Genomic DNA, 27,528 nt, shown 5'->3' on the forward strand with positions numbered 1-27,528 from the left:
CGAGACATGCCGCGTGCCGTGGTCTTTTCCATCTTTCGGACTGTAACGTACAGTAAAGTACATTAATTCGATGAATCATGGTAGCCTGACTTATCGGCCGCTGGGTCTTTAAGGATGTATCGGAGGTACAGTCTTAGATGTATCGGACCTAATTTTCAAAGCGCTACCAAGTGGATAAAAATTTGTGAGAATGTTCTTTTAGTCTTCCTGATGTGCTACAAAAAAGTAGAAACGAATCCACTAAACGGTTGCTGAGATATAACGATTTTAATTTTCACTGATTTTACACGTATTCTTATGGGAAGAGACGATTTTGACGGATAAAACAGCTTAAAAAATGTTGAAGGAGCGCTACCAATATTTTGAATTTTTTTGTACATCTAGTATAGATATACAAAAATAGATGAAAATATCTGCCAAGTTTCAATTGTCTTCACTACACCGTTTTAAAGAAATAAATTATAACTTGAGATAATTGTGCTGTCGGCACGAATGTATCTCGATGAAAAAACATTTGTAAAGTAAAAAATACCTTTCTAGGAGTAAAAATAAGACTCCTACTATCATTTGAGTATCTTACATCTAGATTTACTATATGCGTTAGGCGTAGATATTCAAGTATTTCAAATTTCATGCACTTTTGTCTAAGATTGTACCTCCGATACATCCTTAATAATCAACACGTGCGCGGGTCATCGAAATATTAAAATGTATAAAGAGAAGAATAAGAGAGAAAGTAACCAGTTCCCTCTTTTTATTTCATCGTTTATTTTTCTACGCCGATAAGTCAGGCTACTATGATCCAGCGAATTATTGCACCCTATTACACCATCCATTGCATCCATGTCTTCGTATACATTTCTTAAACAGTCTGATGATGATTTAATTCCGACTGCCGGGACGTGGAAATCCCTGACCGCAGCAAGTTACGCTTTCAAACGTCGCTCGCGAGTTAAAAGCGACTTGATTATTTTTTTAAAGTAGCACAGTCTAGTTAGTTTCACTACTAAAAAAAAGAGTTCCACAAGTCCTGAATACATCTTTCTAGGTAGATTAATGTATCTGAATAAATTAAATGAAACAATTTATATCTTTATGTTACTCGAGAGAGATTTTTCTATTTTAAAAAATAAATAACTATTTCTATTTGGTTATTCATTACAAAAGAAAAAAATATGTTAGAAATACTGAACATTATAGCTTGTAAGAAGCAACGTTAATAATGTCGGATTGGATTAATATTGAATTGAAAGTTACTGAATGGGCTAAATTATTCAAGCAAGATCGCAAGAAGACGGTAAAGTATATCGCAGTGAAGGTGCGGGGCTTGTTAATGAATACAAATATTTTATTTCAGTTCTTCGACTCGAATGACATTTTATACATAAACCCCCCCTCCCCCGTTTATGAATAATTGCAAGTAACAGCCGTTGGAAGACTGTTTGCCGTAAAAGTACGTCGGCGAAATAAAGGATGGCTCGCAGGGAGATTTACCGGAATCTTCCCGGGCTTCGAGACCTTTTACATTGTTTCCCGAGACTTCGACAACTTTGTTCCATTTACCGGTGCGCGTTCATGCGCGATATCGGCATCGCTATTTCAAGAAGCGCATATATTTTTCACCGCGCGCAGGAAAACTCCAGGCCAGGCGGGTGTCCTCCTTGCCCGCGTAAAATCCCGGGACCTTCGGGTTTAGCTTACAACCTCGAGACGGGCTTACCTACTTTAAAGCCGATCACCGCGAATTCCTATGTGGCCGTATTTTCGTCGGGTAACAGAATTTCCGAGGGGCACGCATTTTTCATACCGCTCCGGCGGCCTTGTCTAAACGGCGACCACCCGCGTGCCGCACGACGACGCAAACGGAAATCACGCGGGGAAAATCAGAAGCGAAAAGCCGAAGATCGAACAACGTGGCGTCATGTCGGCGTTGCCATAAATCTCTCTGCAGACCCCGGAAACGATCGAGTTCAATTCCTCGCACGAGCGCGAGCGAAAAAAAAGAACTTCCTACACCTTTTCGAGACTTCGCCTCGAGAAGCGACTCTGTATTCTTATTTTTCTTCCTTCTCTTTTGACATCTCCGTGCCAGCGCGGGAGGGTTCTGATGTTCCTGGACTGCGGCGGACGATAACAGTTTTTACGGAGTCCACTCGCCGTTTCCCCCATCGTGGGTGGTAAAAGAAAGTGCAGTGTCGAGCACGGAGGATGGACGGGAGAGATCGGGGGGCCACGCAAAGGTCTGTGTTAAAGAAGAAAACTTGAGTGGAAAGCTCGCGGAACACGATGGTGGTCTTAAAAATGGTCGCGGTAAAAGTACTAACCGCGCCGTGGGCGCGCGCGACTTTCTCAAGCGCTTTGTCGTCCTTATCTTGCATCTTGCACGGTGCACGTACATTTCGCGCGCGTACAATCCGCATTCTGCGGAGGAAGTCGAGCGCGCACGCCCTCGCGCGTAAAATATGCAAAATCGCGACCAGTGCACCGCGAAATTGTAAACACCGAGAGCGAAAAGTGGCGCGGATACTTACTACGCGCGCGAGAGACAATTTGCGCGATTAACCGCGGGTTTTAAATGGGACGTTGAAGATCCTGCGAAAATTCGATTTTCCAGAATTATATGTCCGGAATTAAATACAAAATTATATGTCCAGAATTAAACACAGAATTACATGTCTCTTAACCCTCAGTTACCTCACCAGGATCTGACAGACCCTGCACGTTGTTAAAACGTGCAGGGTTTTTAAAACGTTCATAAAACTCTTGTATCTTTTTTTAGTCAGTACTACGTCAATTTAAAAAAAAGCAAATTTTTTCGCTTCTTCAGAAAAACAAGTTTTCTTTTCTTTTAAATAACATTTACATTTTTTAATTTGGAATAATCTAACTTACACAGTCTTGTAGATCTTTAAAAGATGTATCGATTAAAAAAAAAGACGTCAAATTGATGCATTTGTCTTAAAAATACAAGCTGGAGAAGACGACAGGGATCTCTCAGACCCTGGTGCACAGTAAAAAATTTTGTGTTAAATTTAACACATTTCACATGTCCCAATTTATCCACTCAAATTTTTGTGTTAATTTAACATAAAGCAAATATGTAAAAAAATAACAAACATAATATGTAAAAAATTAACATAAAAATTTAACATTTAGACGCTATCAGAAATCAAAGTTTATGTTAAATTGACATCTCTATAATGTTAAATGTAATTATGTATATGTCGTGTGTGCATACAGCCGCGCGGTCACCCATCCGAGACATCGATGATCGAACGGACTAGTAGTGATCCTTGATTCTGACGCTTCCTTAATGTTAAATGTAATTAAGATAAGATGTTATTTTAACATTTGAGAGAAGTATCTATTTTTAGTTTTGATGAAATTAAAATGTTAAATTCATGCACTTACATATAAATTGTGTTATTTTAACTCTTAAAAATGGTTAATATTAATTTAACATAGAAAAGTTAAGTAACACAACAACGATATGTTAAATTAACATACAACTATGTCAGAAATTTAACACAAAACTTTCTATACAGGAAAATTTTAACACAAATACAAAATGTTTTTTACTGTGTGAGGTAACAACGGGTAGTGAAAACGTAAGGTAACTGAGGGTTAATTAAGTCTACATAGCAGACACATATGTGAAGGTAAGAGATATTTTGGTCTTTAACTACTTGTGACATTTTATACGATATTTTACGATATAAAGCCAGAAAGGCACGCACACTTACACAAATATATTTTATAATTGATTATTAGATATACGTAGAAGATAAAGTTAGATATACATTATAGAAAATAAAGGTCTCTTCTTTATACAGGAGCAGAATCAATTTTACTTTTGTAATTAATCGACAATATCTCATAAACTATAAATTATCCGAAATAAGTTATTTTCTGCTCATTTAAAGTGCTGAAGTATCTATTAGTTTTTAAACAATATTAAATATCTCGCTGCGGTTTTATTATGAGAAGATATTGACAATTATGTCGACCCACGAATTCAATTAAAATATCTAATTGTAAGAATGGAGATCGGAGCAAGATCAATTTTATTTTCGTAATTAATCGATGTTATCTTGCCAACAAGTCGCCCGAGATAAGTAACTTTACACTCGTTGGAAGCCTTGAAGTTTTATCATTCAAACGAGCGCGAGATTATCCAGCTGCGATTTTTCTGTGAGAAGATATTGGCGATCGTATCGATCCGTAATTTCGATCTAACGGTGAAGTCGGTTGGCGCACGCGCGCCAATCTGTTTATCTTCAAAAAACGTGTATTACATGTGTTTTCGCACCAATTCTTTTTAGAACGTGCATGAACGGTGCATGCGCGCCGGATTTTTGAAACGCTACAACTCGACGAAAAATCGACGTAGCGACATGCGACAAAAACCAGTTTCCTCCGTTTCGTGTTCTGCAGCTGTTCATGCTAAATGAACATTCTCTTATCGTGACACATATATATGTCCGATGAGATAAGGAATGAAACATTGATCTATAAAATATAAAGAAAAGTTGTTGATAAACATATAGAAAAAAAGAAAGATAGTAAGAATTGCTATGGAAATGAAATTAATACGATGTGAATTTAAAATGTTCCAAGTTAATGTACTTAACAAAATATATCATAAACAGCGATAAATACTAATAAATCAGTATCCAGTATTTTAATTAGTTAATGTCTAAATTGATCGCTGCCATCCATCAACATGGATATTGGCGTCAAGCAAATTGTACACATATTCGTATCCGAAGGAGATCCCTATTATAAGGGCTAACATACTATTTCTTCGTGGAACAAGCGAGGACGATCACCCTTCGTATCATCCTATCGATTCAGTCGAACAGTCCTGACAGGTGACAGCGGAAGAAGAATATCCCAGGGCGCGCGTGTCGTGCGAGGCGTCGTCGTTTTAATACAACTTTCGATTGGCACCCTCGGACCGGACCTTCAGCGAATCCGATACCGGCAGCCGAAGACGAGGGGTAGTAAATCAGTCGGGAGTGCAACTCGAGGGTTGGCCGCCCAGGACAACACGTACCTGCCATCTATATTCGTGCACGCCGTTCTCCAAAGCGGCCTCCCCCCCCCCCTCCTCGCCGCCCACCCACACCCCCTCGACGGCAGCTCGACGTCTCGACGCCGCAACCGCTACCCTGTAACCGGCATGAGGAGACCCCCTGCCTCTTGTAACCCGTCCGTCCCCTCACCCTGCCACCGCCTCCCCACGCTGGAAAGGCACGATACACCTTGTCGTAGACTCCGAGATTTATACTCGCGCGAAATCGAGTCCCCGATACCGATCGTATCGTGACGCGAACGATGTCAACGGCGCCCGATGCGTTTCCACGTTCCCACGTGCAAAGCTTTAGCAAGATATTGGCAACGACAGTCCCTTTTTGAGGGTTCGTCGAATGGATAAGTATCAAAACAGTGACAACTCGTTACGTTACCCTTTCAGAGTTTCATCTGGAATATTATCGTCGCATCATGCATCAGTGAGGACGATCGATATTTCGATGATGCGGAATCGTTTCGCGTAATGCGCCCGTCCATGGACTCGTGAGTGACGACTATATCGAGCGATATAAAAAGCATCCGTGTTTCATGGCAAAAAGGCAAAGGCAAATTTTGTTAACGCGCCGTGGCACATAACTTTCCGCACACAAAATTTTGCGCAGCTTTCCATTAACGCGAGTACAGCGTGCTTTCCTGAAAAGCGGATCTAGCTCTCATCTACGAAAGTAGAAACCTTACTCCGTAATAGTTCTCTCGTTGCTTTTCACAATTAAAATACTACAATAGTTTTTCCGCTTGAATTGTGCGATACGACGTTATCTCCGTGTTCGATTATATCGTCTTTGCATGTTGAAAAAGTTCTGTCCTTTATATCGAATCTAAAAAGCGGACTCATCTCTCCCCAAATAAAATTTTTTACAGTTTTCAAAATTTTCAAAACAAAGGTATTTTAACGGCAATATTTCGTATAATTGCTAGTCACATGCACAAAAGAAACACCTGACAAGTATTGTCAATATCAAAAATCGTACAAGTTCGTTAATACACGCGAGATGTAATAAAAACCGTGCACAACAATAAATGTAACAGAGGTTTTTTTTCGTAAATTCAATTAATCTATTGCGTGGGCATATGCGGTTTAGCGAGTGCTTTGAAAATAATTTACCCCAGGCGCGCCCAAATCCAATGTCATACATCATACAACTTTAAATTAAAAAGTGAGCAAAAAATAATACCTATACCTTTATTTATCGCAAAATAGTAAAAGCTTAGAGCCTCTGGGTTTGCGCCGAAAAAGCGTAGAAATAAAGAAAATCAATTAATCCGCACAGTATGTTACCGTTGATCACTATAAAGAAGCCGGTATTTTTCCGTATTTCGTTGAATCGCGATACACAGTTCTTATTTTTAGCACATTTACTACTCCGAGGATTATTAAATCCGTTTAAAATCGCGCGAGATTCAACGTTAATGCGGCGGTTTCGTGTTTGCGGACATTTGTTGGTCCGCTTCTTTCAAAAGGGAGACCACGATTTTGACGTTCACTCATTACGAAACCCGGGTTTAATGAACAAACCGCTCCATGCGCAAACAACGCGGGGGTGTCGTCATTAATAGTTTATGAAACAAGATAAAGAGACTCAAACGCGCAGTCGCTAACTGCTGCTTGCTATTTTATCCGCTTAATATTCAAATTTTATTCTCGAAACCTTATTATACCATTTTATTAATCCTTCTAATACCAAAAAGCGTAGCAAAAATAATGCAATGCAAATTTATTATTAAATATTATTATTCTATTTATAACTTCGCCGTTCTGCTTGACTCCGAAGTTTTTAATGTTATTAGAAAATTATAAAAAATATATATAATAAATGTTCCAATAATAGGAAATAAAATTTAATATTTTATTTCTTTACAATTCAAGAAACGTCAAAAGTAGGTAACTTTCTGATATTATGTGTCATCATTAAAAGATTAATGCAAAATGCGTTTAGTACACTGAGAAAAAAAGTTGTTAACTTGACTAAATACGTTCAATTGATTATCATTTTTTTAACTGAAATATTTATGTATTTAAATTAAATACGACACATTAAATCTAACATGACGTAATTTGACTCAAATACTTAAATGTTTCAATTAAAGAAATAATAATCAGTTGAAAATATTTAGTCAAGTTGACAACTTTTTTTTCTCAGTGTAACAACGCGATGCGCACTTCCGGTAGATAGTTCGATCAACAGCGGAACGTTCATGAAATTGCCTAGTCCAACATTTCGCCCTCCGCCACTTTGTCTTCAGTTCTTTCGGCGCGGAGTATTTCCATTTTATTCTCTTACCTCGCTTTTGGAGATAAACGGCTTACAACTCTCTCAATGCATCACGTTGCGCGGGAGCCGAGTAATACGATACTGTGTTTAACATCACTTATATTGTGTTACGGCACCGCCGGCAAATAAGTGATCAATTTATTTACCTCCTTCTCTATATCGCGGGTGGAATGCAGTAAACATGAAGTAATTTGTTGGCGAAAATGTTTCGCAGGCACGCGATCGTTTATGCGCCGCACGGCGCGCGGCGTGTCGGAGCGCGCGCAGTGTTATTTCCGATTCAGAAATATGTAATAACTATACTCGGGCGCGCGTAATAACGCAATAAACTGTATCGAGCATAATTATATGAACGCAGGTTTATGTTGCCACTCTTTCACGATGCACGCTGCAAAGTGTAATATATATTTTTGGTCTATGTGTGTGTGTATTCGACGAAAATTTATGACCGTTAACAAACGATAAATCGACTGAAAAATTTAATATTTCCGATGAATACGGTGGATCGTTGGGATCGTCTCAATTTCTACTATCTTTTTTTTTTCGATACATCTGCATTAATATGTTTTTCCGTGAACAGCGAGTGTTATCTCTCGTCTTCAAAATCAGCGATTGTTTTTAGAAGCCGTTAATGTTGTGTCTAAAGAAGATAGTTCTGGCGCGACACTGACGAAATAAGAACGATGAATGATGGATGTAATTAGAGACGCTAATGCACGGTTAATTGATCCATTAATTATTTCCGCTTAATTATTCTCGAACCGGCCATCTTGATGTCAGTAGCTTCAATTTGTAGTTTATAAACTGCGAAAACTACTTGCGCCAATGAGCACAATCTATTAATCACCTCGCAAGTTTTCCAAAGTCAAAGCTATTAGAGCGGCATTATAGTTATTTAGTGTACGCGACTCTCTTTCACTGTCGAATATCTGATGTATATCTTACCAGATTTTAAACAGATTCCCGTCTGTCCACTCGTTTCCGACGATCGGCGACGAGCGAGCGAAAATTGTTGCGCATTATTCACGAACACAGCGGAGCCGGCGAAAACACGACAGCGAATCAATTTTATTCGAAGCATGAGCCGCGGATTTGCTCGTTTTATCGATAGCTCCGGCGATCCGGCGCGGACAAAATTGCCGGAATAAAGGGGCGCAATATCGACGCGAAATTAACAAGGAGCATAAAGGCTGGCGGGACGGAAGGACGGGGAGAGGAGGAGGGAACGAGGGAAAGAAGAGTCGTCGGACTCTCCGAGACTTTCGGCGGCTGGCTGTGGCGAAATCAGAAATCGATTGTTCGGCAATAACAATTCGGTGCACTCAGCCGGGAGAGACGGGTTTCGGGCACGGAGCGACGTGTCGGCGTAATATCTGTGAGTGCATTTTTCCGGATATTCCAGACGGACCGCACGCCGGCCATTCGGCTGGCGGCTCTTGACGTACCGAATCGAGGTACTTAGTTCCGATTTGACGCGGCGTCCCTCGGACTCTCGCTACCGCGACCATTATTGCCGCACGCACAATGCGCATGATGTTATACCGCGCGAGTGGAACAAAGGCGACGATATATTCTCCCGAATCTTCGGAAATGCGTCCCGACGATGAATCTCTTGGAGAACGTAGGGATCGTTCTCGCGATCTCATTAAAGAAGAAATGCCGAAGATATATCGCGTGAAAACATTGATAATATTGAAAGAAAAATTTTTTTTCGAATGTAATACGAATGCAATTACACGCAGATGTCGCAACGTTGTATTTTAATTAATTAACTTCTCATCTCGCTTTTTCTCTCAGTATCTTATTTCTATTTGTGAGAACTGACTAATTAATTAACAAGTATTTTATCGGAGACATTAGCAGATTAAAATAAAAACTTAATTTTTTTTTTATAAGTTACTGCTAATTATTATGGAAGCTCCAGCCGAAAAATTAAGATATTAAGTCTTAATTTCGCTTTCTCCAATTTCTGCATCACGCGCGAGCGAGCGAGCGAGCGACGACGAGACACAATTGATTTCTCACATCTACTCGCATGCGCCCGCGACACAGGCCGCTGGTACGGCTCGCAATTTTGAAACAGAGGATGCGTTGCGCCGAGCAATTTAATTTGCGCGTTGCTCGTGTACGCTCTTGAGGACGATAAAAATTCGTTTTCGAAGGCGTGCAGCATCCGTCCGTCGACATCCCACTCGTACGTTTTACGCGGGCATATATATAGCACACACGCGACGACGACGACGACGACGACAACGAAGAAAGCGACAAGTTACGCGTGCAAGCACGCGTGCAATCCTACGGCCGCGGTGTGTAAGATTCCTTACATCGTAAAAGGCTCGTATTTCCGCGATTTGGCGGCGCGACGCGCACAGAGACGAAATAGCGAGTTTTCCAATCGCATGCCGCGCCACGCCAAAAAGATGACGCGCGCGCGAGGCGAAACTCACCTACGGTCGTGCGCGGCGTAAAAATCACCCCTTTCCGATAACTCCCCGGAATATCCAACACTCGAAACTTTACACCGGAACGTTTCAATCTACGTCGAGGAATAAAAATGGAACGTCCCCCCGGCAATGCGAGAAATGTATCCTCAAGTTTGAGCGTAAATTGTATTACGCAATTTTATCACGCTTCGAGAAAACATGTGTTGCGAATGTTGAAAACATTTGATATAATCGCCCGACATACTATCGAGATTTTTAACCCAGTTAAACATCTCTTTCGCCCCAAAAAAGAAAACGAAAAGTGAATAAGAAAGAAAAATAATTTCCGGCGGAAAGTACCGCTTTCCCGAAAGTCGACGCGATGCATTTGCGCATCTATTAAAATAAGAATTATTCTCGTCGCGCTAATCTCGGCGCGCGCGGAAGCCGGGACGCGTTTACTACCTCCGCGTGTTATTATACGTCTTCCCATTTACGTCGCATTCATTACGCATGCGTGTAAAAGCCGCGAGAATGTATTCCTACCGGGCGCGTATAAGGAATGCGTCGGGTCGGGGATACGTGGCCAATTTAGCCGGTAATCCCGGCGGCACGGCGGCGGATGCAAACGTTTTTACGTTTATGGCTGGTAATTCATAACGTGGCGTAACGCCTCGCGATCGCGAGCGAGAACGCGGAGCGTACGTGGAGAGACCCGGGACGGTGGGGAGGAAAGGACGACATTCGCTGATACCGAAGGGGCGAAGAAGGGAGGGACGGAGGTAGTTGATTCGGTCGCGAGAGAGGCTGCGCGAAGAGCGAAAGGAAACGAGAAACGAGTGGCACTACAGAGGGGTATAGTTGCGAGTGCGCGCGATGAGGGGTGGGCGAGGGGTGGTGCGAGAATAACTAACACTGATGGGGGAGGCGAAGTGGCAGGCTGCACAATGTTGGAACGAGAGACGCGTAAACTTAATTGACAAGCACAGGTGGTGCTTAAACCTGACTACCCTTCGCTCGTACTTAACTACTTGCTGCAGGCCCCTCCCGCCCCGCGCTCGCTCCCGTCTTTCCTCGCGAGTCTCTCTCGCTCTCTCTTTCTCCTTCCCTCTCTCTCTCTCTCTCGCGCGCGCGCGCGCGCGCGCGGTTTTACTCTTTCTCTCCCTCTCTGTGTTTCTCTCCTCTTCTTTCCCCGTCGCAGCGCGGATCGAACAGCCGTATTCCTGTTTGCCGGATCCGCGCTGCAAAATTGCAACCACCGGCCGAATGAAGTTTCGCTTGCTCGACGAAGAGGCGAGGAGGCGGCGAACGCGGCGAGCGAGGCGGGAAAGCGGGTCGAGGGAAAATTGGAAACGCGAGCCGAGCGGAACGGGAATCGAACCGATTTCAGAGAAGCTCGGTCGTCTCGAGGTTTACCATCACGAGAGCGTACGTAATATTTCCTCTGCGGCGCGAGCGCATCTTCCGCGAGCCGCCTCCACATCCCGAAACATCGCATGTACACACCGCGCGCTGCCGGGATTATCTCCGTAGATATCGGTTAAAACACGACGCTGAAGATGACCAAAGCGACAATGCTGCGAATTGAACTCTGTAGAGATAACTTGCGATGGTTCCGCTGTGCGGAGAAAACGCTCGAAATTGAGACAGAGAAGAAAAGGAAGAGAAAGAGAGAAAAACCCGGACACTCGTAGCCATCAATTATGAAATACGTACTGAATATTTTATAGTAGTATTTGTCATAATTAATCAATATAATCAGAATAACTGATGGCCTGTATTAAAGCTATCAATGCAATAAATTGTTTATTGATATTTTTATTAAAGCGTATAAAAGATCCAAGGTATCGATATTTTCTAAATGCGATGAAGGTTTGTAATGTTATAATGTATAGCATGTATAACATTGTAATTCCTGCTTTCAACGCGGCGTGTCCGTAGGTTGGGAGGGTCATCGTTAGTTAATCTTCGTGTCAAACACTACCATATGAATCTTTAATCGCTCCGATTTACGGTACTTGAAAGGGGTTTGGTGGCGCGGCGTCGCACCCTCGTCGGGGCACGTAAAAAGTTAATGAGTTTCCTTCCGAAGTCAAGCATAACGCCGGTAGGCGGTAACGGAAATAGCGAAAGATTTTGGAATATACATTTCACGCAGAACGATTTACCGTAATTATAAAAACGCAATTATAGCGCGCAAAATACACCATATATGTCACGTTTTTGCCATATTTAAAATAACGCTTTAAGATTTTATATAAGAAATCGTTGTCACAATTGAGAATTAATTAAAATTAATCGTAGACTCCATACATTCAATAATTTATATTATATTTATATAATATAAAGAAAGAATTTTCCGCGAAATATGTACGAAATATTCGACGAAGCATCGTTCTTCTCTCTTTCTTTCGCGATCGATCGCGAATATTATGAACAGAATCTTGACTGTGCCACTATCTGAGAGCCGGGGGATACACCGGAGTGTCAGGATGATTTCTGAGTCCCAGTTACACGTACGCAAGGAGTTTCCCGATCGCAGTTCCCGTCGACCATCGTATCGACCACCTGCAGTCGTGCGCAGGGAACTGAGAACGCGCGTTCCCCCCCCCCCCCCCCGCCGTACTAAAACAAATATTTGTCCGACAGTGATGCGATATATTTTCCGTTGCAAACAGCGCGACGGTACGATAGTAATTCCTGCTGAAAGCGTTGCGTTCCGCGAGAGCGTGTAAGGAGAAAAATAAATGTGTTGGCAAACAGCAGACCAGTTAACAAAAGGATGCAGTGCTGATGCGAAAGATCGCGTGCACGTTGACGCGCGATCGTAATAGCGGGCTGTTGAGCTCATTTGTTAAATTCAATTCAAGCGGGTATAATTACGCGAATTTGTATTTTGCGACGAAGGAGAATATTATGTTGGATTTTATTTCAAGACTATTATATACAACGGTAATCAACCGTGATAATAATTATATTATTAATGAATCAAAGATTTATTTACCTAAAGACTTGCAAAGATAAGACTATTGAAAAATATTAATATTATTATTAGATATATAGATCATTACTAATAATAATTAATATTTTATTTTTGTGTTTATTTTATATACAATGGAGTTCTCATAAACAGCGCATTATTTTCTTATTACTTTCGACAAAATATTCGCGACAAGATTTACACGTTCGCTGACACCCTTTGGCAGCGAGGGGAGAATATTTCTGGGAAAGCGGAATGTACGCGGAAAGCCAATCGAAGGGGATGAAAAGCAGGAGCAGCGATTCGACGCCGGCTCGGCGCGGCGCGCTCGCTCAGTCAAGGGGGTCGACGATCATTTTGATCGCCAAGCTCGACGTTAACCGAATCTGCGGCGCGCGGTAAATGGAATTAACGATTCGCTCGTCTGCCCAACCACGAAACGGCCCGGCACGACGTGTCCTGTCTCTCTTAATCTCTCTTTCGCGCCTCGCACCTGATGCATTCGCCGTTGCTGTTGTTCCGAAAGTGGTCCATGCTTTGACCTCGCCGAAACGCTTCGCGCAATGATCAAGAAGAATATCAATTGAAGAGTATATATACAAATACATAAATATATATGTCGACAATAAAAACGTTAATCACATAAAGCACTGTTAATAACAATCTAATTCATTATGGGACTCTTCATCAATACAATGGCTAATTAAACAGCAACTCAAAATAGTTGTATAATTTCAGCAATTGCAAATTGCATAATAGTTTATCGTATAAACAATTAATCAAGTCATTAGTCAAATTACTCATTCCCCCTCCCCCGCTCGGTTAATTTTTAATAATATTTTAACATTAATTCTCTGTACAATAAATTTGAATATTTCGTGCGTAAAAAGTTTTGAATGTTATACACAATAAAATTTTATAAAAAGCTAACCAGTAAACAAGCCCTGATGTTTCTCTGTAAAAAAACAATTAAATTAATTGATGCTACAGAAACATGAAGCTTCTTCGTACGATTTCCTGTGATTTGAATTTAAAAAATTGATAGTGTATAATACGCAAAATAATGACGAAACTTTGTAGTTTATCTAAAGACGTTACGTCACATGTCGAATCTTATTGGTCATCACGATTGTATTACGCGTTGCAATTGATATGTACAAAAATATTTAGAATACCCGGATTGATAAAACAATGGTACTATTTTTTGCGCCATGTTGTTTGGCGGTATTATTATTTCTTCTTTTTTTTTTATATCCGTGAGAAGCTATAGAAAAACATTGTGCGTGTTTATATAGCGCCGATTAATGTTACAGCGATATTGAAAAAAATAGCGGACGGCACGCGGCGCGGCGTACGTCGATGCCGAAAATGCAAATGCCATTTTTACCGCGATGATCGAAACAAAACTGCGAAATACTAGTGGCGAAAATCGCAGTCCATTTACGTTAATTATTCGCCTCGTATTGATTTACCCCGTTTGTCTATAGTTTCAATCAACGATATTTCTATTTGAACGCGATACGTTTCAGGGAAGATTCGAACGTTGCAGCATCAATAAAAAAATCTCATCAATCACGTATAATCTTTTCCAATTGCGCCGTGGCTGTAAAATTTTCCGCGTGGCGGCTCATCCCGCGATTGGCCGCGGAACGCTTTGCACGCGCGGCAAGCTTTTAACGAGTAAAAGGCGTCAGAACGGAAGAAGCACTTTGTGTCCGCGCGCGTCCGTCCGTCCGCTCGCGTGTACGCTCTTTCTTGTATGTGCACTCGCGTCCGTCGGTCGAAGGGATGAGGCCGGTCGTAATACCGGCGATACGGTAACAAGAACCGGGGCCGGTGAGCGAGCGAGCGAGCGAGCGAGCGAGCGATGAATTCAGTTTACGATGCCTATTTTCCAGGCCTGGATACGCCGGCTATCCGGATACTTTATTATTGTCGCTACTTCGAGGCTGCAGAGTGGTGTATGGCTCGCGCGCGTACACTCGCGTCGAAGAGATTTCCGCGATAGAGATGGAAAGAAGGATAGCCAAGACGGCTTGCGTGTTTCCGCCCTGAGAAATGAGACGGGGTCCTGTCGAGCTGAGATATTTCTCCGCCGCGGCCCCCGCGATGGACATCGCGATCGAGAAACGGCGCGAGAAACGATCGAGATCGAACGATGCGCTGCGCTCGTGAAATTAGACTAGAAATCTTCCGAAGATTCTAAAAGTAGACAATTTACTCCGCTTTGAAACGTTCAAACGTATTTAAAACATTTTATCGATGGATCTGATACCTCAATGCGATTTTGTTAATGTAAAAATTAAAGAATTGACGTCCTTTTTAGAATTTTTATATAGTGAAATTATTTATTGTACTATTTTCAAAGATATTATTATTGGTGATTTTTATTTCTGTTTTTCACGTTTTCCTGAGGAATGTATTAAGTTATATTTCACAAATTAGATTCCGCCAGAATTAATTGTATACTTTCTTTAGAATTTCGCGGCATTTGTTGATGGATATTCGTTCCGAGGATCGTACGAGTTAAGCCAAGGCTGCTTTTAACTTTCTTCCATAGCCGGCTGAGCGTCGTTCGCTCAGCAGTAAAAGGAAAACGTCGGGGCTCGTTAAAAAAAAAATACCCTTTTTCCCCCGTGTATACCCAGGTGCACGTACGCGCACAAAGGTGCAACCAGGCTTCCGGCCGGTACGCGTGTTACGACCATTAATAAATCACATTTAAGCGTTTGTCGTGCACGTAACGTTAAGTCTTCGATCTGAGAGCATGAGAACTGCGCATCGCCGTTTATCACTTATTCGCCAGTGGCAAATTGCGAATCGGAGTAAATCTCCCGTAAAATATCCCGGAATATTTATACAACACACTCCCCACGAAAATATATATCCGGAAGCGGGGCTAGAGCGTAGCAAGAAATTGATCTTGAACATTTTTTTTTATTTTTATGCTACTATAGTAACTAGAATTACACGTTAATTTATATTATGCGTCCTCTCGTTTGTTATTTTATATATAACGTACGCGTTATTTCCGTATTTCTTTCCTTTGTGAATTGCATACCGATGAGAAAGCGTGCAATGTTAAATCACAAGATTCATCACATCTGCATGACGCGCAGTGACATCCTTTCTATTATGGTTGTATCCCCGGAGGCTGTATAGATATAATTCAGGATTCCCTCTTATTTTTCGCCGGAGATATGTTCCGGCATTCCGCTTGACTCCGGCATCTCGGAATCTTCGTGATAAAGACGCGGGAAAACGGGAGAGCGTGTTACTGATATCACTTTAATAATAATTCAACATTTCTTACGGTGGAATATACGCGAATACGCAGATGTCGCGCGTCTAAACTAGAATTAGATTTACGATTGAATAATCGAAACACTTCGAGTATACGATTGTTTTCGAGGAACGTGCAGCCACCGTAGTTTCCCGGTGGCTGGTAAACAGCGTGGGATCTCTGCGAGACAATTGTGTACAAAAAAATTAGGCGGAATATATACTATTATTTCACCATTATGAGCGCACATAGGATTATGAAGTGGACTAACGCGCGTTTATAAAGTAAATATATAAAGAGCAACGCGTTTCACGTCCCTCTTGCAGCGCGTAAGAAAGCTTAAAGTGGCAATCTGGACGAGAGGGTGCGGAAGGAAGAATAAGAAGCGCCGAAAAAGAAAAAGGACAGAGATAAAGAAGGAGGAGGGAGAGAAAGGAAGAGAGACAGAGAAGGTTATTAAGGAGATTATGGACGGGTAGTTGCGCGAACTTCAAAGGACCAATTCCCATTTTCAATTTGCTTCGGGGTAAGGAAAACGAAGACGGGGGTCAAAGCCAAGCCGTTCTACCGACGGCGCGGCGGTTACAACCTTGCCGTCCGAGCATCGGTTCCGCGTATTCTCGGCTGTCGAAGAATCCCATTTCGAGAGTTTTCCCTCGGAGGTACGTACCTCCGGCGGCAAGACGCGGCTATGAGGAAGCCCATTCCCGAGAACGGGCGGCGAGACGAGACGACACGCGTGTCTCGTTCTTATAAATACGTAAATGAAATGTGCCCCTCTCTCGTCTAACCGCGCGCGCGCGCACACACACACACACACACACACACACACCTCCACCTGTCGCGCTTGAACACGCGCGAGATAGGAAATGTCGCTTTTGTCGACGATCCGAGCGGCGAAATTTCGCGAGCGGCGAACCAGCCATTCCGAACCAGCCACTATTTCCGAATTAATTCTGTATCGAGGTACATTATCGTTCTCGAGGCACTCGAGGCGAAAATTAACATGTAAAACCGCGAAGACGCGCGCGCGGACTTTAAGTTTCGCAAAAGAGGATTCTTCGGAATCTCTTTGCTCAAAAAGTATAGCGCTTAGCGTTTTCAATTATATTCCATCTCCAACGGCGTCCTGAATTATTCCGTAAATAATCTGTGGGAATCTCTTGAACGACTTCGAACTTCGAAAATAGGTTTCCACGGACTTCCACCGTCATGAATTTCGAAAACGCGCGACGACTCCGCGGAAAATCCCAAGGGCGTGTAACTGTCGGAAATATTCAGAGCGAATCTTGAGCTCTCCGTGCCTTCAGGCTAGGATTCAGAACTCCACAGTAATGTCGGGTAAAATTTTAAAAAACAGAGTCGGCCAAAGTTTCCCTTTATGATTTTCCCTTATATTGATTTATGTATAGGAATAATAAAGCTAAGTGCATTTTTATAACCGCGATGCGCTTTTCCTTCGTTTGCCGCTAACTTAGAAAAGCTCAACGCCGCGCCGTCGATCAAATAGCTGCGAACGCTCCGCTCCGGCTCTGAAAGCCTCGACAATCCGCTCGACATTCGGTCGCCGCAGAATGCCGATTTCATTCGCGGCCCGTAGACCAGCCTCGATCTGGCAAATCATCAATCTCTCGGCCGAGTGGCACTAATTCAGCGCCCTTGTCCCGCGGTCTCCTCGTCAGCCTCGAACTTTGTACACTCCCGCCACTTAGGCGACGTTGTACGGAGGACAGGAAGGTATTTCGTTCGTGCCGGCAGTCGAATAAATAGCCGTCCATACATCAACGCCCTTCGTGATCGCGGGACTTCCACACGGCACGGTCGCCTTAACATTGTCTACAAGTCGATGGCTGAGAGGCACATTCGCCGCTCGTGCCAAGACAGGCAGTCAGTCGGCAAGAAAGTACCCGATAATCCATGATATCCTACAAGGATAGAAAAGAAGGCCAGAAATCGCTGCCCGAGCGTCATTGTTCTCAAAAGGCAATTAACCGCGCGATATGCTCGCGTGTTTTCTTCACCGGGCACGAATTTAATTTCGCGTTTTGAACAGGAAAGAAGATCCGTCAGTTTATTGGAAAGATAAGACACCGTCAGGAAAGCATATTAATTTCATGGATCGTCAATTAACAATTATTATGGTTCAATTTACTTGTTCTCGTTATTTTGCATCCTTATTAGGTCGGTTGAAAATACGACTGCGATGACGAGAATTCTCGTTATTTTGGACTTTGCGTTCACTGCCGCGAAAATGCATTTTCTCAATATGAAATATTTATCACTGAAGCAAAGTGTAACTAGAGGTTTTTGGGTATGCTGAACATGATTTTTTAATCCAATTTGCAAAATGTTGCCTTAAAAAAATATAGCTGTCAGAAAAATAAAAATTTTCGAATATTTTCGTCATGAGATATTTTGTCACATTAAAATTTTACAATGAATCAATGACTATAGACCCAAGGTATATTTAGAAGTTTTTGGGTGTGCTAAACATGATTTTTTTTAAGTCATATTTGAAAGAAAATATGTAAACGGTTTTATGACAAAACATTTTTTAACTTTGACTTGAAATTCGTCATCAGCACCAAAAAATCCCTTTATATAAACTTTCATTAATTCTCGAGAATCTTTCGTTTTAGGTATTTTAGGACCACTCGAGGAAAATCGTGTAGCAGTCAAGGGGTTAACAAAGTTTTACGAAATACGATTGATGCAAAATATTCATGGATATTTAAAAGAGAAGGAACAATGAAATAAACGTCGACCATTTTACGAAATCCGAAATACGGCATGACGAGAGCAGCCGTGTTATTATTCTTATATCACCCCGTCAGGGATGGTGCTATATACGTCAACGGGAGACCGCCAGGGGCGGGCCGATAATTTCAACGGCGCGGGCACACAAAGTAGTAGAAGAAGCACCAAGAAGAAGTCCCATTCATCCGGCGCTCGTACCGGAAACTGACAAAACAGTTGATACGCCATGATATAGCAGGCCACGGGAATACGAATGGACGTGGGTGAATATAGGAGGTGCGAATGGCGTCGAAGGGGAGTTTGAGCAAAAGTCTCCGGGATCTCTGTTGGGCGAAAGAGAAAAGGAGAGATAGAGGGAACGGAGAGAGACAGACCCCGATATGAGAGATGGACTGAGAGAGAAAAAGATATATAGAAAATGACGGAAGGTGCGGTAAGCGAGAAAGTGACGGCGGGATGGCGAGGGTGAAAAAAATATTGGTGAATACGAGGGACGGAATCCCAGCGGCACGGGAAGACAGGGAGAGAGAAAGATCGAGGGAGTCGGAGAAAACACGCACACTAAAATGTCATCGAGCAATCCTGATTTACGGCGGCAGGGAAATCGGCAGTGTGGGCAAACTTCGAGCCAGCCGAGCCCGCGCGCCCGGCCGGAAACCGCGAAATTTTTGTTCGAACTTTCATCGGCGCGTTTCGCGGACGGCTCGCGATAATAAAAAAGATGTATCTCGTCTCCTTCAACCGTCTCCTTCAACCGCCGTAGATACAGGGGGAGAGGAGGAAACGAGGAAAAGTTAGGGAAGAGAAGGGAGGAAATTATTTTCGATCGGTTGGAAAATTAAATGAGATGCCGAGATCGGGCAAAGATCGACGAGAACGCGCCGGCGTGTTATTAAATCTTCCTTTAAATCGCGACGCGTGATGATGGGCGTAAATCTGCGCTGTGTAGAAACGTGGGAAACTGCGTTAGTACGTCGTTGAACGGTGCTTAACGGTCGATCTAATAGCGCCGTCATAACGCGAGACTAATTCTCCGGATTATGAGCGAGAGATCGGGGGGGGGGGGGAGGGGGACGCTTACTGCGACGGCTATGTTAACAAGAAGAATAATGTAGCTTCTACAGCAATAATATTACAACGTATACATTTAGCGTCTGCATTTAAAATAAAAATTATTTTAAAAATTAAGAATTTTACCTTGTACTCTAAGAATGTTATCTTTTACCAAAAAGTTGCGTTATTTTAGAGAATTGCCATTACAACATTCGAACAATATTACAGCGTTGTCGTTATCATTATTATCGCTTTTATTTCTATCTAGCAAGCGAGCCTTGCTTGCTTTCGATAGCTGACGAAGAAGATTACGCGACGAATACAATCCCGCGGCGAACAAGGGGTGTCGTCTCTCAAAGTATAGTGCCGGAGTTCCGGCACGCGGAACTCCGGTATAAATTGCGCGTACAATTAGCCGGTTAGACTACTAATTAGCAAAGGAGGCTATCTCACTTCGTGATACGCTTCACCGCGGTGGTAACCGCGGCGGAAACAATATTTGTCTTTGATTACCTTGGAAGTGTTTACGTAACGGGGTAAATAATACTCAATTGCCGGCGCCGAAACGGTCCATATCGATTACGTCCTTCCCCTGCAATTGCGCGCGAAAAGGTATCGCGCTCTTCGCCGAGCGCATTTCAACGCTAATTACCGAATTACCACTCGAATTAAGCTCCATTACGTATGATTGGCCCATTTATCGACCGCCACGAAGAACCGGCGGGCGCCGCGACAACGCACGAGCCATTACGTTTCCCGACTTAATGCGTGAAACGAGGGGGGGGGGGGTGCTTCTTAATTTGCTCTGGCTTGAATTATTGATCGAATCCGAACGGGTAATCCATTCATTCCTCGTTAATCCACATTTATTCCGAATAACCGAATATTATTAATAGAAGAGCGAGTCATAATTTAACATAATTTAAAACATGAAAAGCAAATTGGCTCGAATAAATATACAGCCACGGGAGAATTCTTGTATTTCATCCCTGTGCATAATGAAGTACGGATCTCGCGAGTAGGATTCGAGATCTAAAAATTTCCCCTGAAACTCTTAAATTAAATCTTCGCCGGATGAAAAGTATCTGAATAAAAGCTCCGGAGCTTTCTCTCTTAATAAATACGGACACGGGCGGGATTTGAAAGGGTTAGAATCAGCCGTCGATTTATGGCCCCGGACCACTTACCGCGTTTTACGTCGCGACACAGAAACACGGGGGCGCGAATGAAAGGCGCAATCGCCACCGGTGGTCGATAATTTCGACGGTGAAATTCTCGAAGACCGGCCCGTAACGACTTTCATCCGGTGCGGCTGAATAACTATGCAAATGCCCCAACCCCCGCCGGGGGTTAAGCAGGGGGGTTTCGCCGGCGATGCGGCGCCCTATAACCGCGCGCGCGCGGTCCCGGAGTGAAAACGGTCGGGGAAAACGGGGTGAGGGGAGAACGGGGGGAGAGGCTCCATAAAGCTACACGCACGGCCAAGATTGACCTCTGATGACGTACATAGTGAAAAGCGTAACGAGATCCTTGCCGGCGCCCGTAGCCTCGGATTTTCCGCGAATATCAAATTGCCATCTGGAACCACGGCGAGCGGCGAGCGTTCGGGATTCGTCCGACGGAACTTTTCCACCTCTCCGGAGAGCTCGCAGCCGCCCTCAAAGCGCCATTTACCTCGAACGGGAGGGAGGGGGTTCCACACGGCCCTCTTATCCTTCGTTAACACTTGCAGAACGGACGTTCAGACAGATCGCGCTTTTCGAGTGCCCACAATTCCGTTCATTCTCGCATAACGCATGTCAATGCATATATTTCTCATATTTGCAAATTTTTATTTATTTTAGCCAATCAGTTAACAATTCGTTTTCATTTGGATTACAGAGAACAAAGAACGAGAGAAGGTTCGAGCTTCAGTCGGGAATCAAATTACTGCTGGCTAATTAGCATCGGTGAAACTGGAACGTAATGGATAATAAAACCAAGATTGGACTCACCAGGCATGCCGGGGAGTGATCGGCCGAATCTGATAGATATGTCTATACTCTACTAGTGGGTATATAAATTTTCAGGAGTCGCGGAGCCAATAGCGGCTCGCGTCTCGTAATTAATCACGGTGTCGTAACGGAGCTCCCGTATCGAAAATCGTTTCGAGTCGTCCGAGCCACGTCATGAAATATTTAAACCTCCAATGCCGAGCGACTAGGAAGATAGTCGTAATGCTATTTTCAGTACGCCCGCCCGCTCGCGGTAGCCGAGTGTTGACGTATCGCGGAAAGAGAAGCCGAAGAGAGAAATTCGCGCTGCAAATTACCCGAAAGTCGTTTCAGTAATATCCGCCGGACCTCCTCATATGCTCGTCACGCTCACGCATATGCACTCACGTATGGTATATGTGCCAATGGCCGTACGGAGTCGTACTAAAATGGTAGTCTCTCAAGCCTGTATCCATCGCCGTTAAATTAATAACCGTGCTATCCGCGTGTACCGAACTCCTCCGAAATATCACCCGACGCCCTCCGGGGCCCCGTTCATCCGCGCCCGGTCCCTTCTCCTTTACAATCCGCCATATATCCCGCATATATGGATTGCACGCGCACGCAGCCGCGAATACGTGCGGGTGACGAGCGGAATTCTGAATTCCGAATGTGCGTTGCCCGCTCCGCGCAATGAGGGAGAAAGGGGGGGGGGGACAGAGAGCAAGAGAGTCATCGCGTGTCTCCCACCAAAAGGGAGAATCACAATGCCAAAACGAGCCCGTATCGTCGTCAGGCCGGCCGACACGGGTGATAACAGTCAATGCGCTAAATGCATCGGAATTAAATCTGGCCGATTCATTTTCGCGCCGATCTGACTCGGTTCAACTCGTTCTCGTTAGCGCTGTTTTTTTCCCCGGGTCAAAAATCTGCTGTCCCAAGAAATACAGTAGAACAGTAGAGTAAAATAGGTTGATACTGGCTATGCCAGCCGCGACACAGTTTCTATTTTTTTCAAATTCTGTAATACTCCTGCATAGTCAGTAGAACTAATTTCGAGTAGATATCGATTTTTTTTACATTCACAGTATGCGTTCACAGCACAACATTCACCGGCCGATGAAACTGCGATTTAAATCTGCGAATTGATTGCTTGGAAAAGAAAGTTGGAAAGAGATATTTTTTCTGCAAACCAACATTTTCTTTTCTCTTCTCCTGCCTATAATTAATTCACTAATTTTGCGTCGAATTCCGTCTCGACTGGACGGCAGGTTGATTATCGGCAGCTCGATTTCGTATTATTTATTTCGCGGGTTCGTCAATCTCCATGCATTAATTATTTCGAGAATCATCACCTGTCGCCGTGCGAATATGTCCGTCGCGGCGGCATAGGTATTTCCGTGCGTCAGCATGATGCGAAGCTTATGTCGGTCCCGGAGCGTGGCATCGATAGGCCAGGCCATTTTAATTTCGATTGCACCGTATCGACGCGCGTCGCGGCATAATTCCGCGTGTCGTAAAAGTCGCGTACGGCTCGCGCGAATCGATTCCCCGTTATTCACGACGAAGTAATTTCAGTAGCGGCTAGCTCGCAACGCGAACTTCCACCGTAATTAAATCTCCGTATGTCCTCTGATTGCTTCATTAGCGCATTACTTGTTGTTGCACCAACGATTGCACCTCGTAAAAGGGGCAAACAGTAACCGGGGAATATCGACGGCAAAAGAGTGGCAAATCTCATCGCCGACATCGACACGACATCGAGATTACAATTGAAGCGTGCAAAATTGAATAACGCGATTAAAAAGCTAAAAATTCGTCAGTCCATTTGCGCGAATTAAACAAACCTTCGCGAAAATCGAAACGTTTAACGTATGAAATATAAATATGGAAAGTATAATATTATTACAAACTTTGCTAAAAAGATATTACGAATGGATTAAATAATATAGTTTTAAAAAAAAGCTAAAAATATGCATCCCAACATAAAAAATTATATGTATTGAGGTGGTAGTTAATTGTCGATAATAATTCAAGAGTGAACTCTTCAAAGAATGAACGAGAATGTAGGTCGCGCGTATATTCCTCCGTTAATCTTTCAGAATTCAGGCGTCAATTTGAAACCCTTATCGATAAGTCACTTGACCGTGCTGTAAGGCTTTCGCTGATGAACTACATACCGTGTGCGGCGACCAATGGTGAGGCCAGGTCTTGGTCTCGTGACTGCTGCCGACCGAGGGTTGACTTGCTAAAAAGACGACCCGTCTGTCGGTGCTGCCGGTTCCGGTGCCACTGGTGGTCAAAAGGGCCGCCCTGGCCCTCGAACCGCCGATGCTTAACGTTGGTGACGTGTCCATTACGCCCTAAAAGCCAGACGCATTACAAGGGTCGTCGAGCTTCGAAGCGGGGACATTCGTCGAAATCGAGGCAAACTTCGTAATGGCGCCGGGTGAATTCCCTTTCCGCCAGCAATATAATGTAATATATTTCGTAGTAATTCCGTACGCTTAAACTATTGTAAAAGTCGCTACGTGTATTTTTATACGAGACGCGGGTAACTTGTTTGTTCTTCGAAAACAATGTTCCCTACCTTACTTGATAGAAGTCTCGAAGGCGCAAAACTTATTTGTCCAAGTGCAGCGATTTTGATTAAAATGCGCCGCGGATCGCGCAGGGAGAACGCGGGGTTTTTTTTTTTATATTTCGCCGAGCGGATTTCGACTACTCGCGCGAGATAGCGACTTTCAGCGAAATTCAATGAGGGTAATGAAGCCCGTCAGCTGGAGGATGAATGCAGCCGCGAAGGACGCTGAAAACGTGGCTTTCGTGTCGAATGTACTCCTCCGGGGAAGATTCTTATTAATCCAAGCTTTTCCGCGCCGCGGTATTCATCGGCAGCGGGCAACGGCTTAGATTTTAATATTATCGTGATTTTAATATTACCTCTCCCGCGCAATCAATAATGCACAAAGTCGTGTTTATTTTACGTCTGATTAAAATAAACGGACAAAGGGTAATGAATGAAAGGAATGTCGAAGAGCGGAAGTGAAAATTGCATCTCATTACTTAATTTCAGCGTACGTGAGTCCGCGTTCCGAGTTAACATTTTCCAGGGACGTTCCCACCGTGCCGCTGGTTTCTTAAAAATTTCATTATCTCCTCTCGGAAAACCGTCGGCGTCCTCCTTTTCCCCTCTATCCCTCTTACTTTTAGCCCAAGGTGGGATCGACCGGCGACGACGATCCAGCGTCGTCACTGCCGCCGCGAATGAAATCCGATGAGCGTAATCGAGCTCGTTAGACCGTCGAGATGAAAACCCCCCGAGTGAGCCACACGTACGTCGGTAAAGTTCGCGGGGGGGGAGGGGGGAGATGGAGCGCCGAGTACCGGAACGAAGAAGAAAACGCGAGGAGCCGAGAGTGCTGCGTTTTTCAGCGGGATTTACGGATCGTCGGCGAACATTAAGAGGAATGATGCGCGACCGCATCCCGCACGAACACGCGGGACAGACGAAAGAATGGCGGGGGCCGAAACGGTGCGGATCGAAGCCGGGAGTAATTCCGCCCGAGTTGAATTATCAAAAAGCAAACGTTACATCGATCGCTCGCGTTTTTATCGTCGCGAGCAAACATAGAGATCGTCGTTCGATATCGTTATCTGCATGAAAATTGGAACTCGTAAAAAGCAGAAATAAAGAGGATAGCCATAATATTGGAATAAATCTGACACTTCGATATCTTGCGACGATATATAAAACATGCTCGTAATTATTTCGTGAGTTTTCGGTGTCGCGAATTTTTATTTTATCCGCGCGAAATTTAATAAATTAAAAACTAAGCGGTTAATAATATATTAAATGATTACATAAGTGTTTTATCAGGACGTCGCATTTAGATATATTCCGACGTCATATTTACCCTAGTGTCGCCATTATCCTATCGATTTCGGGCTGTCGGAACAAACGAGACGCGTAGGAGGGGAAAAAAGGAAGTGGAACAGAGGCGGAGGATAATCACGTTTGGGCGAGGGGAGGGGGAAAAAAGGGGGACGAAAATAGATGATAATCGCGAAATTGGCCTCACCTTCCAAATTGAATCTTTCCAACGATCGAGTAGTGCCGTCGAAAACGTCCGACGATCCGCGCCCGAGCGTGCTAACGATCGGCCCCTTGGATCGTTTGGTCGAGAGGTACCAGGGACGAAGTTTGTCGGGGGGTCGCGATCAAAACCACCCTCGTATTCAGATTTCAGCCTCTCAGGTTAGCCTCTCCGCGTCTCCGTCCACCCTCGCGTCTCGGAGCACCTTCACACCGGGGTCCTCCACCTCAACCAGGTAATCCCCGTAGTCGCGTGCACCTAATCATTATAAACGGAGGGTGCGGGTGGCGCTGCTAGGTGTCCCTTAAATCGTTCCAGCACGACGTCGACTCCTCCTCCACGCAATTACGAGTCATTACGAGCGGGATTCCACCGTGGTAGCACACACGTACACGCGACCCGGGGACCGCGCGGCCAGGTCTCGCCAGCCGTTACTCGCCAAAGTGCGTGGCGTTATTTACGGCAACCGAGAATTACGCGGGGCATAAGTCGGCGGAGTGGTTGACTCCGATGGTTTCGGAAATGACGACGACGGTAAAGATAACGACGGTGTGGCAGCGGCTGCGAATCCTTGCGCAGTCGTCGTCGTCGTCTTGGCGCGTTTCGTAAAAACTCGCGTCGGCCGCGTGACGTGCCGAAGAGGGTGTTGTCAGTCGGAGCGGAGCGAAGCGGAACGGAGCGGCGTTTCCGCCTGACAGCCGCGCGAAATCCCGCCACCTTGTGATTTACTATCGCGTGGCTCTATATCGCGGCACGAGCTCCTATTTCGCGGCGGGACTGACTGACAAGCCACCTGTCTACCGGTGGGACCTCGGGGGTTTTAGTTCTGGCCCGAAGATTAATCCTCTCCCGGCTGCCAAACGGCTTCTATTACACCCGCGTCATTTTGACGCGAGTCGCCGACCGTGGTGTTCCGTACGAAACGATTATCGAGGCATACCGGGCGACGTTTCTGTCTAATATGTATGCTAATCGAGCTTTCCACGATCAATCGCCTCGATGCTCCTCGCGGTCGTTCGTAATTCGATCTTCCGCTCGATCGTCGCTGGATCGCGCTTTCCTGTCGCGAGACCGATCGCCGGGTTCGATCATGGCCAGAGACCCGCGAGCGGAGTCTCGCGATTTTCCCGGACCGAAGTGTACCCGATCGCCGCGATCGTGCGATCTGTCACCGATCTGTCGGCGAGAGCGTGTGGCGCGAGTCGTGCTCCCCGGCACAGTTGTCGCCTCGCCAAGCGCCGCGTACGGAATCGCGCACGACACTGAAGCGGCAGGAAATCTCGCGCTCGAGGCGAACCTCTCTCGCGGATTCGCGGGCTCACGTGTGAAATTCTTGCGCATGCACCGACGCCTTCCTCATCCCGCCTCATCCCCTGCTCGCGCCCTCTGGTCGCGTCGCCCTCCGTCTCATTCCACACTTCGGAATACGCTTCTTCCCTTTCCCTCTCGCTCTCTCGTTCGCTCCTTTCATCCCTCGTATCTCTCTTCGCGCGGCGAACCATCGCTCTTCCCTCTTTGTCTTCAGTCTCTCGTCGGCGTTCCACTCCCTCCCCTTCTCCCCCGACGCCTCCGCGTCGCCTCTTCTTTCGACGCTT

At 44.5% G+C, this 27,528-nt stretch overlaps 1 protein-coding gene and 1 long non-coding RNA gene across 2 annotated transcripts in view; one reads left to right on the plus strand and one right to left on the minus strand.

Moving 5' to 3' along the window:
* LOC139772578 (uncharacterized) overlaps positions 1-21,979 on the plus strand; it is a 181,431-nt gene extending 159,452 nt beyond the window's left edge. The window contains exon 6 of the long non-coding RNA XR_011718166.1: positions 21,745-21,979. This is a non-coding gene — a long non-coding RNA (uncharacterized lncRNA). The remainder of the gene's footprint in view (positions 1-21,744) is intronic.
* The window catches only part of Scgdelta (sarcoglycan delta), a 191,916-nt gene extending 164,693 nt beyond the window's left edge, over positions 1-27,223 (minus strand). The window contains exons 1-2 of the mRNA XM_071706365.1: positions 25,919-27,223; positions 24,017-24,199 (exon numbers count right to left, since the gene is read on the minus strand). Coding sequence (XP_071562466.1) covers positions 24,017-24,193 — 177 coding nt within the window. The 5' untranslated portion in view covers positions 24,194-24,199; positions 25,919-27,223. The remainder of the gene's footprint in view (positions 1-24,016; positions 24,200-25,918) is intronic.
* Between the last annotated feature and the right edge of the window lie 305 nt (positions 27,224-27,528).

This window comes from Temnothorax nylanderi, unplaced genomic scaffold (genome assembly GCF_030848795.1).
Source record: "Temnothorax nylanderi isolate EJ_2023f unplaced genomic scaffold, tnyl_v1.0 TNYL_tig0003_pilon, whole genome shotgun sequence".
Classification (NCBI taxonomy): domain Eukaryota; kingdom Metazoa; phylum Arthropoda; class Insecta; order Hymenoptera; family Formicidae; genus Temnothorax; species Temnothorax nylanderi.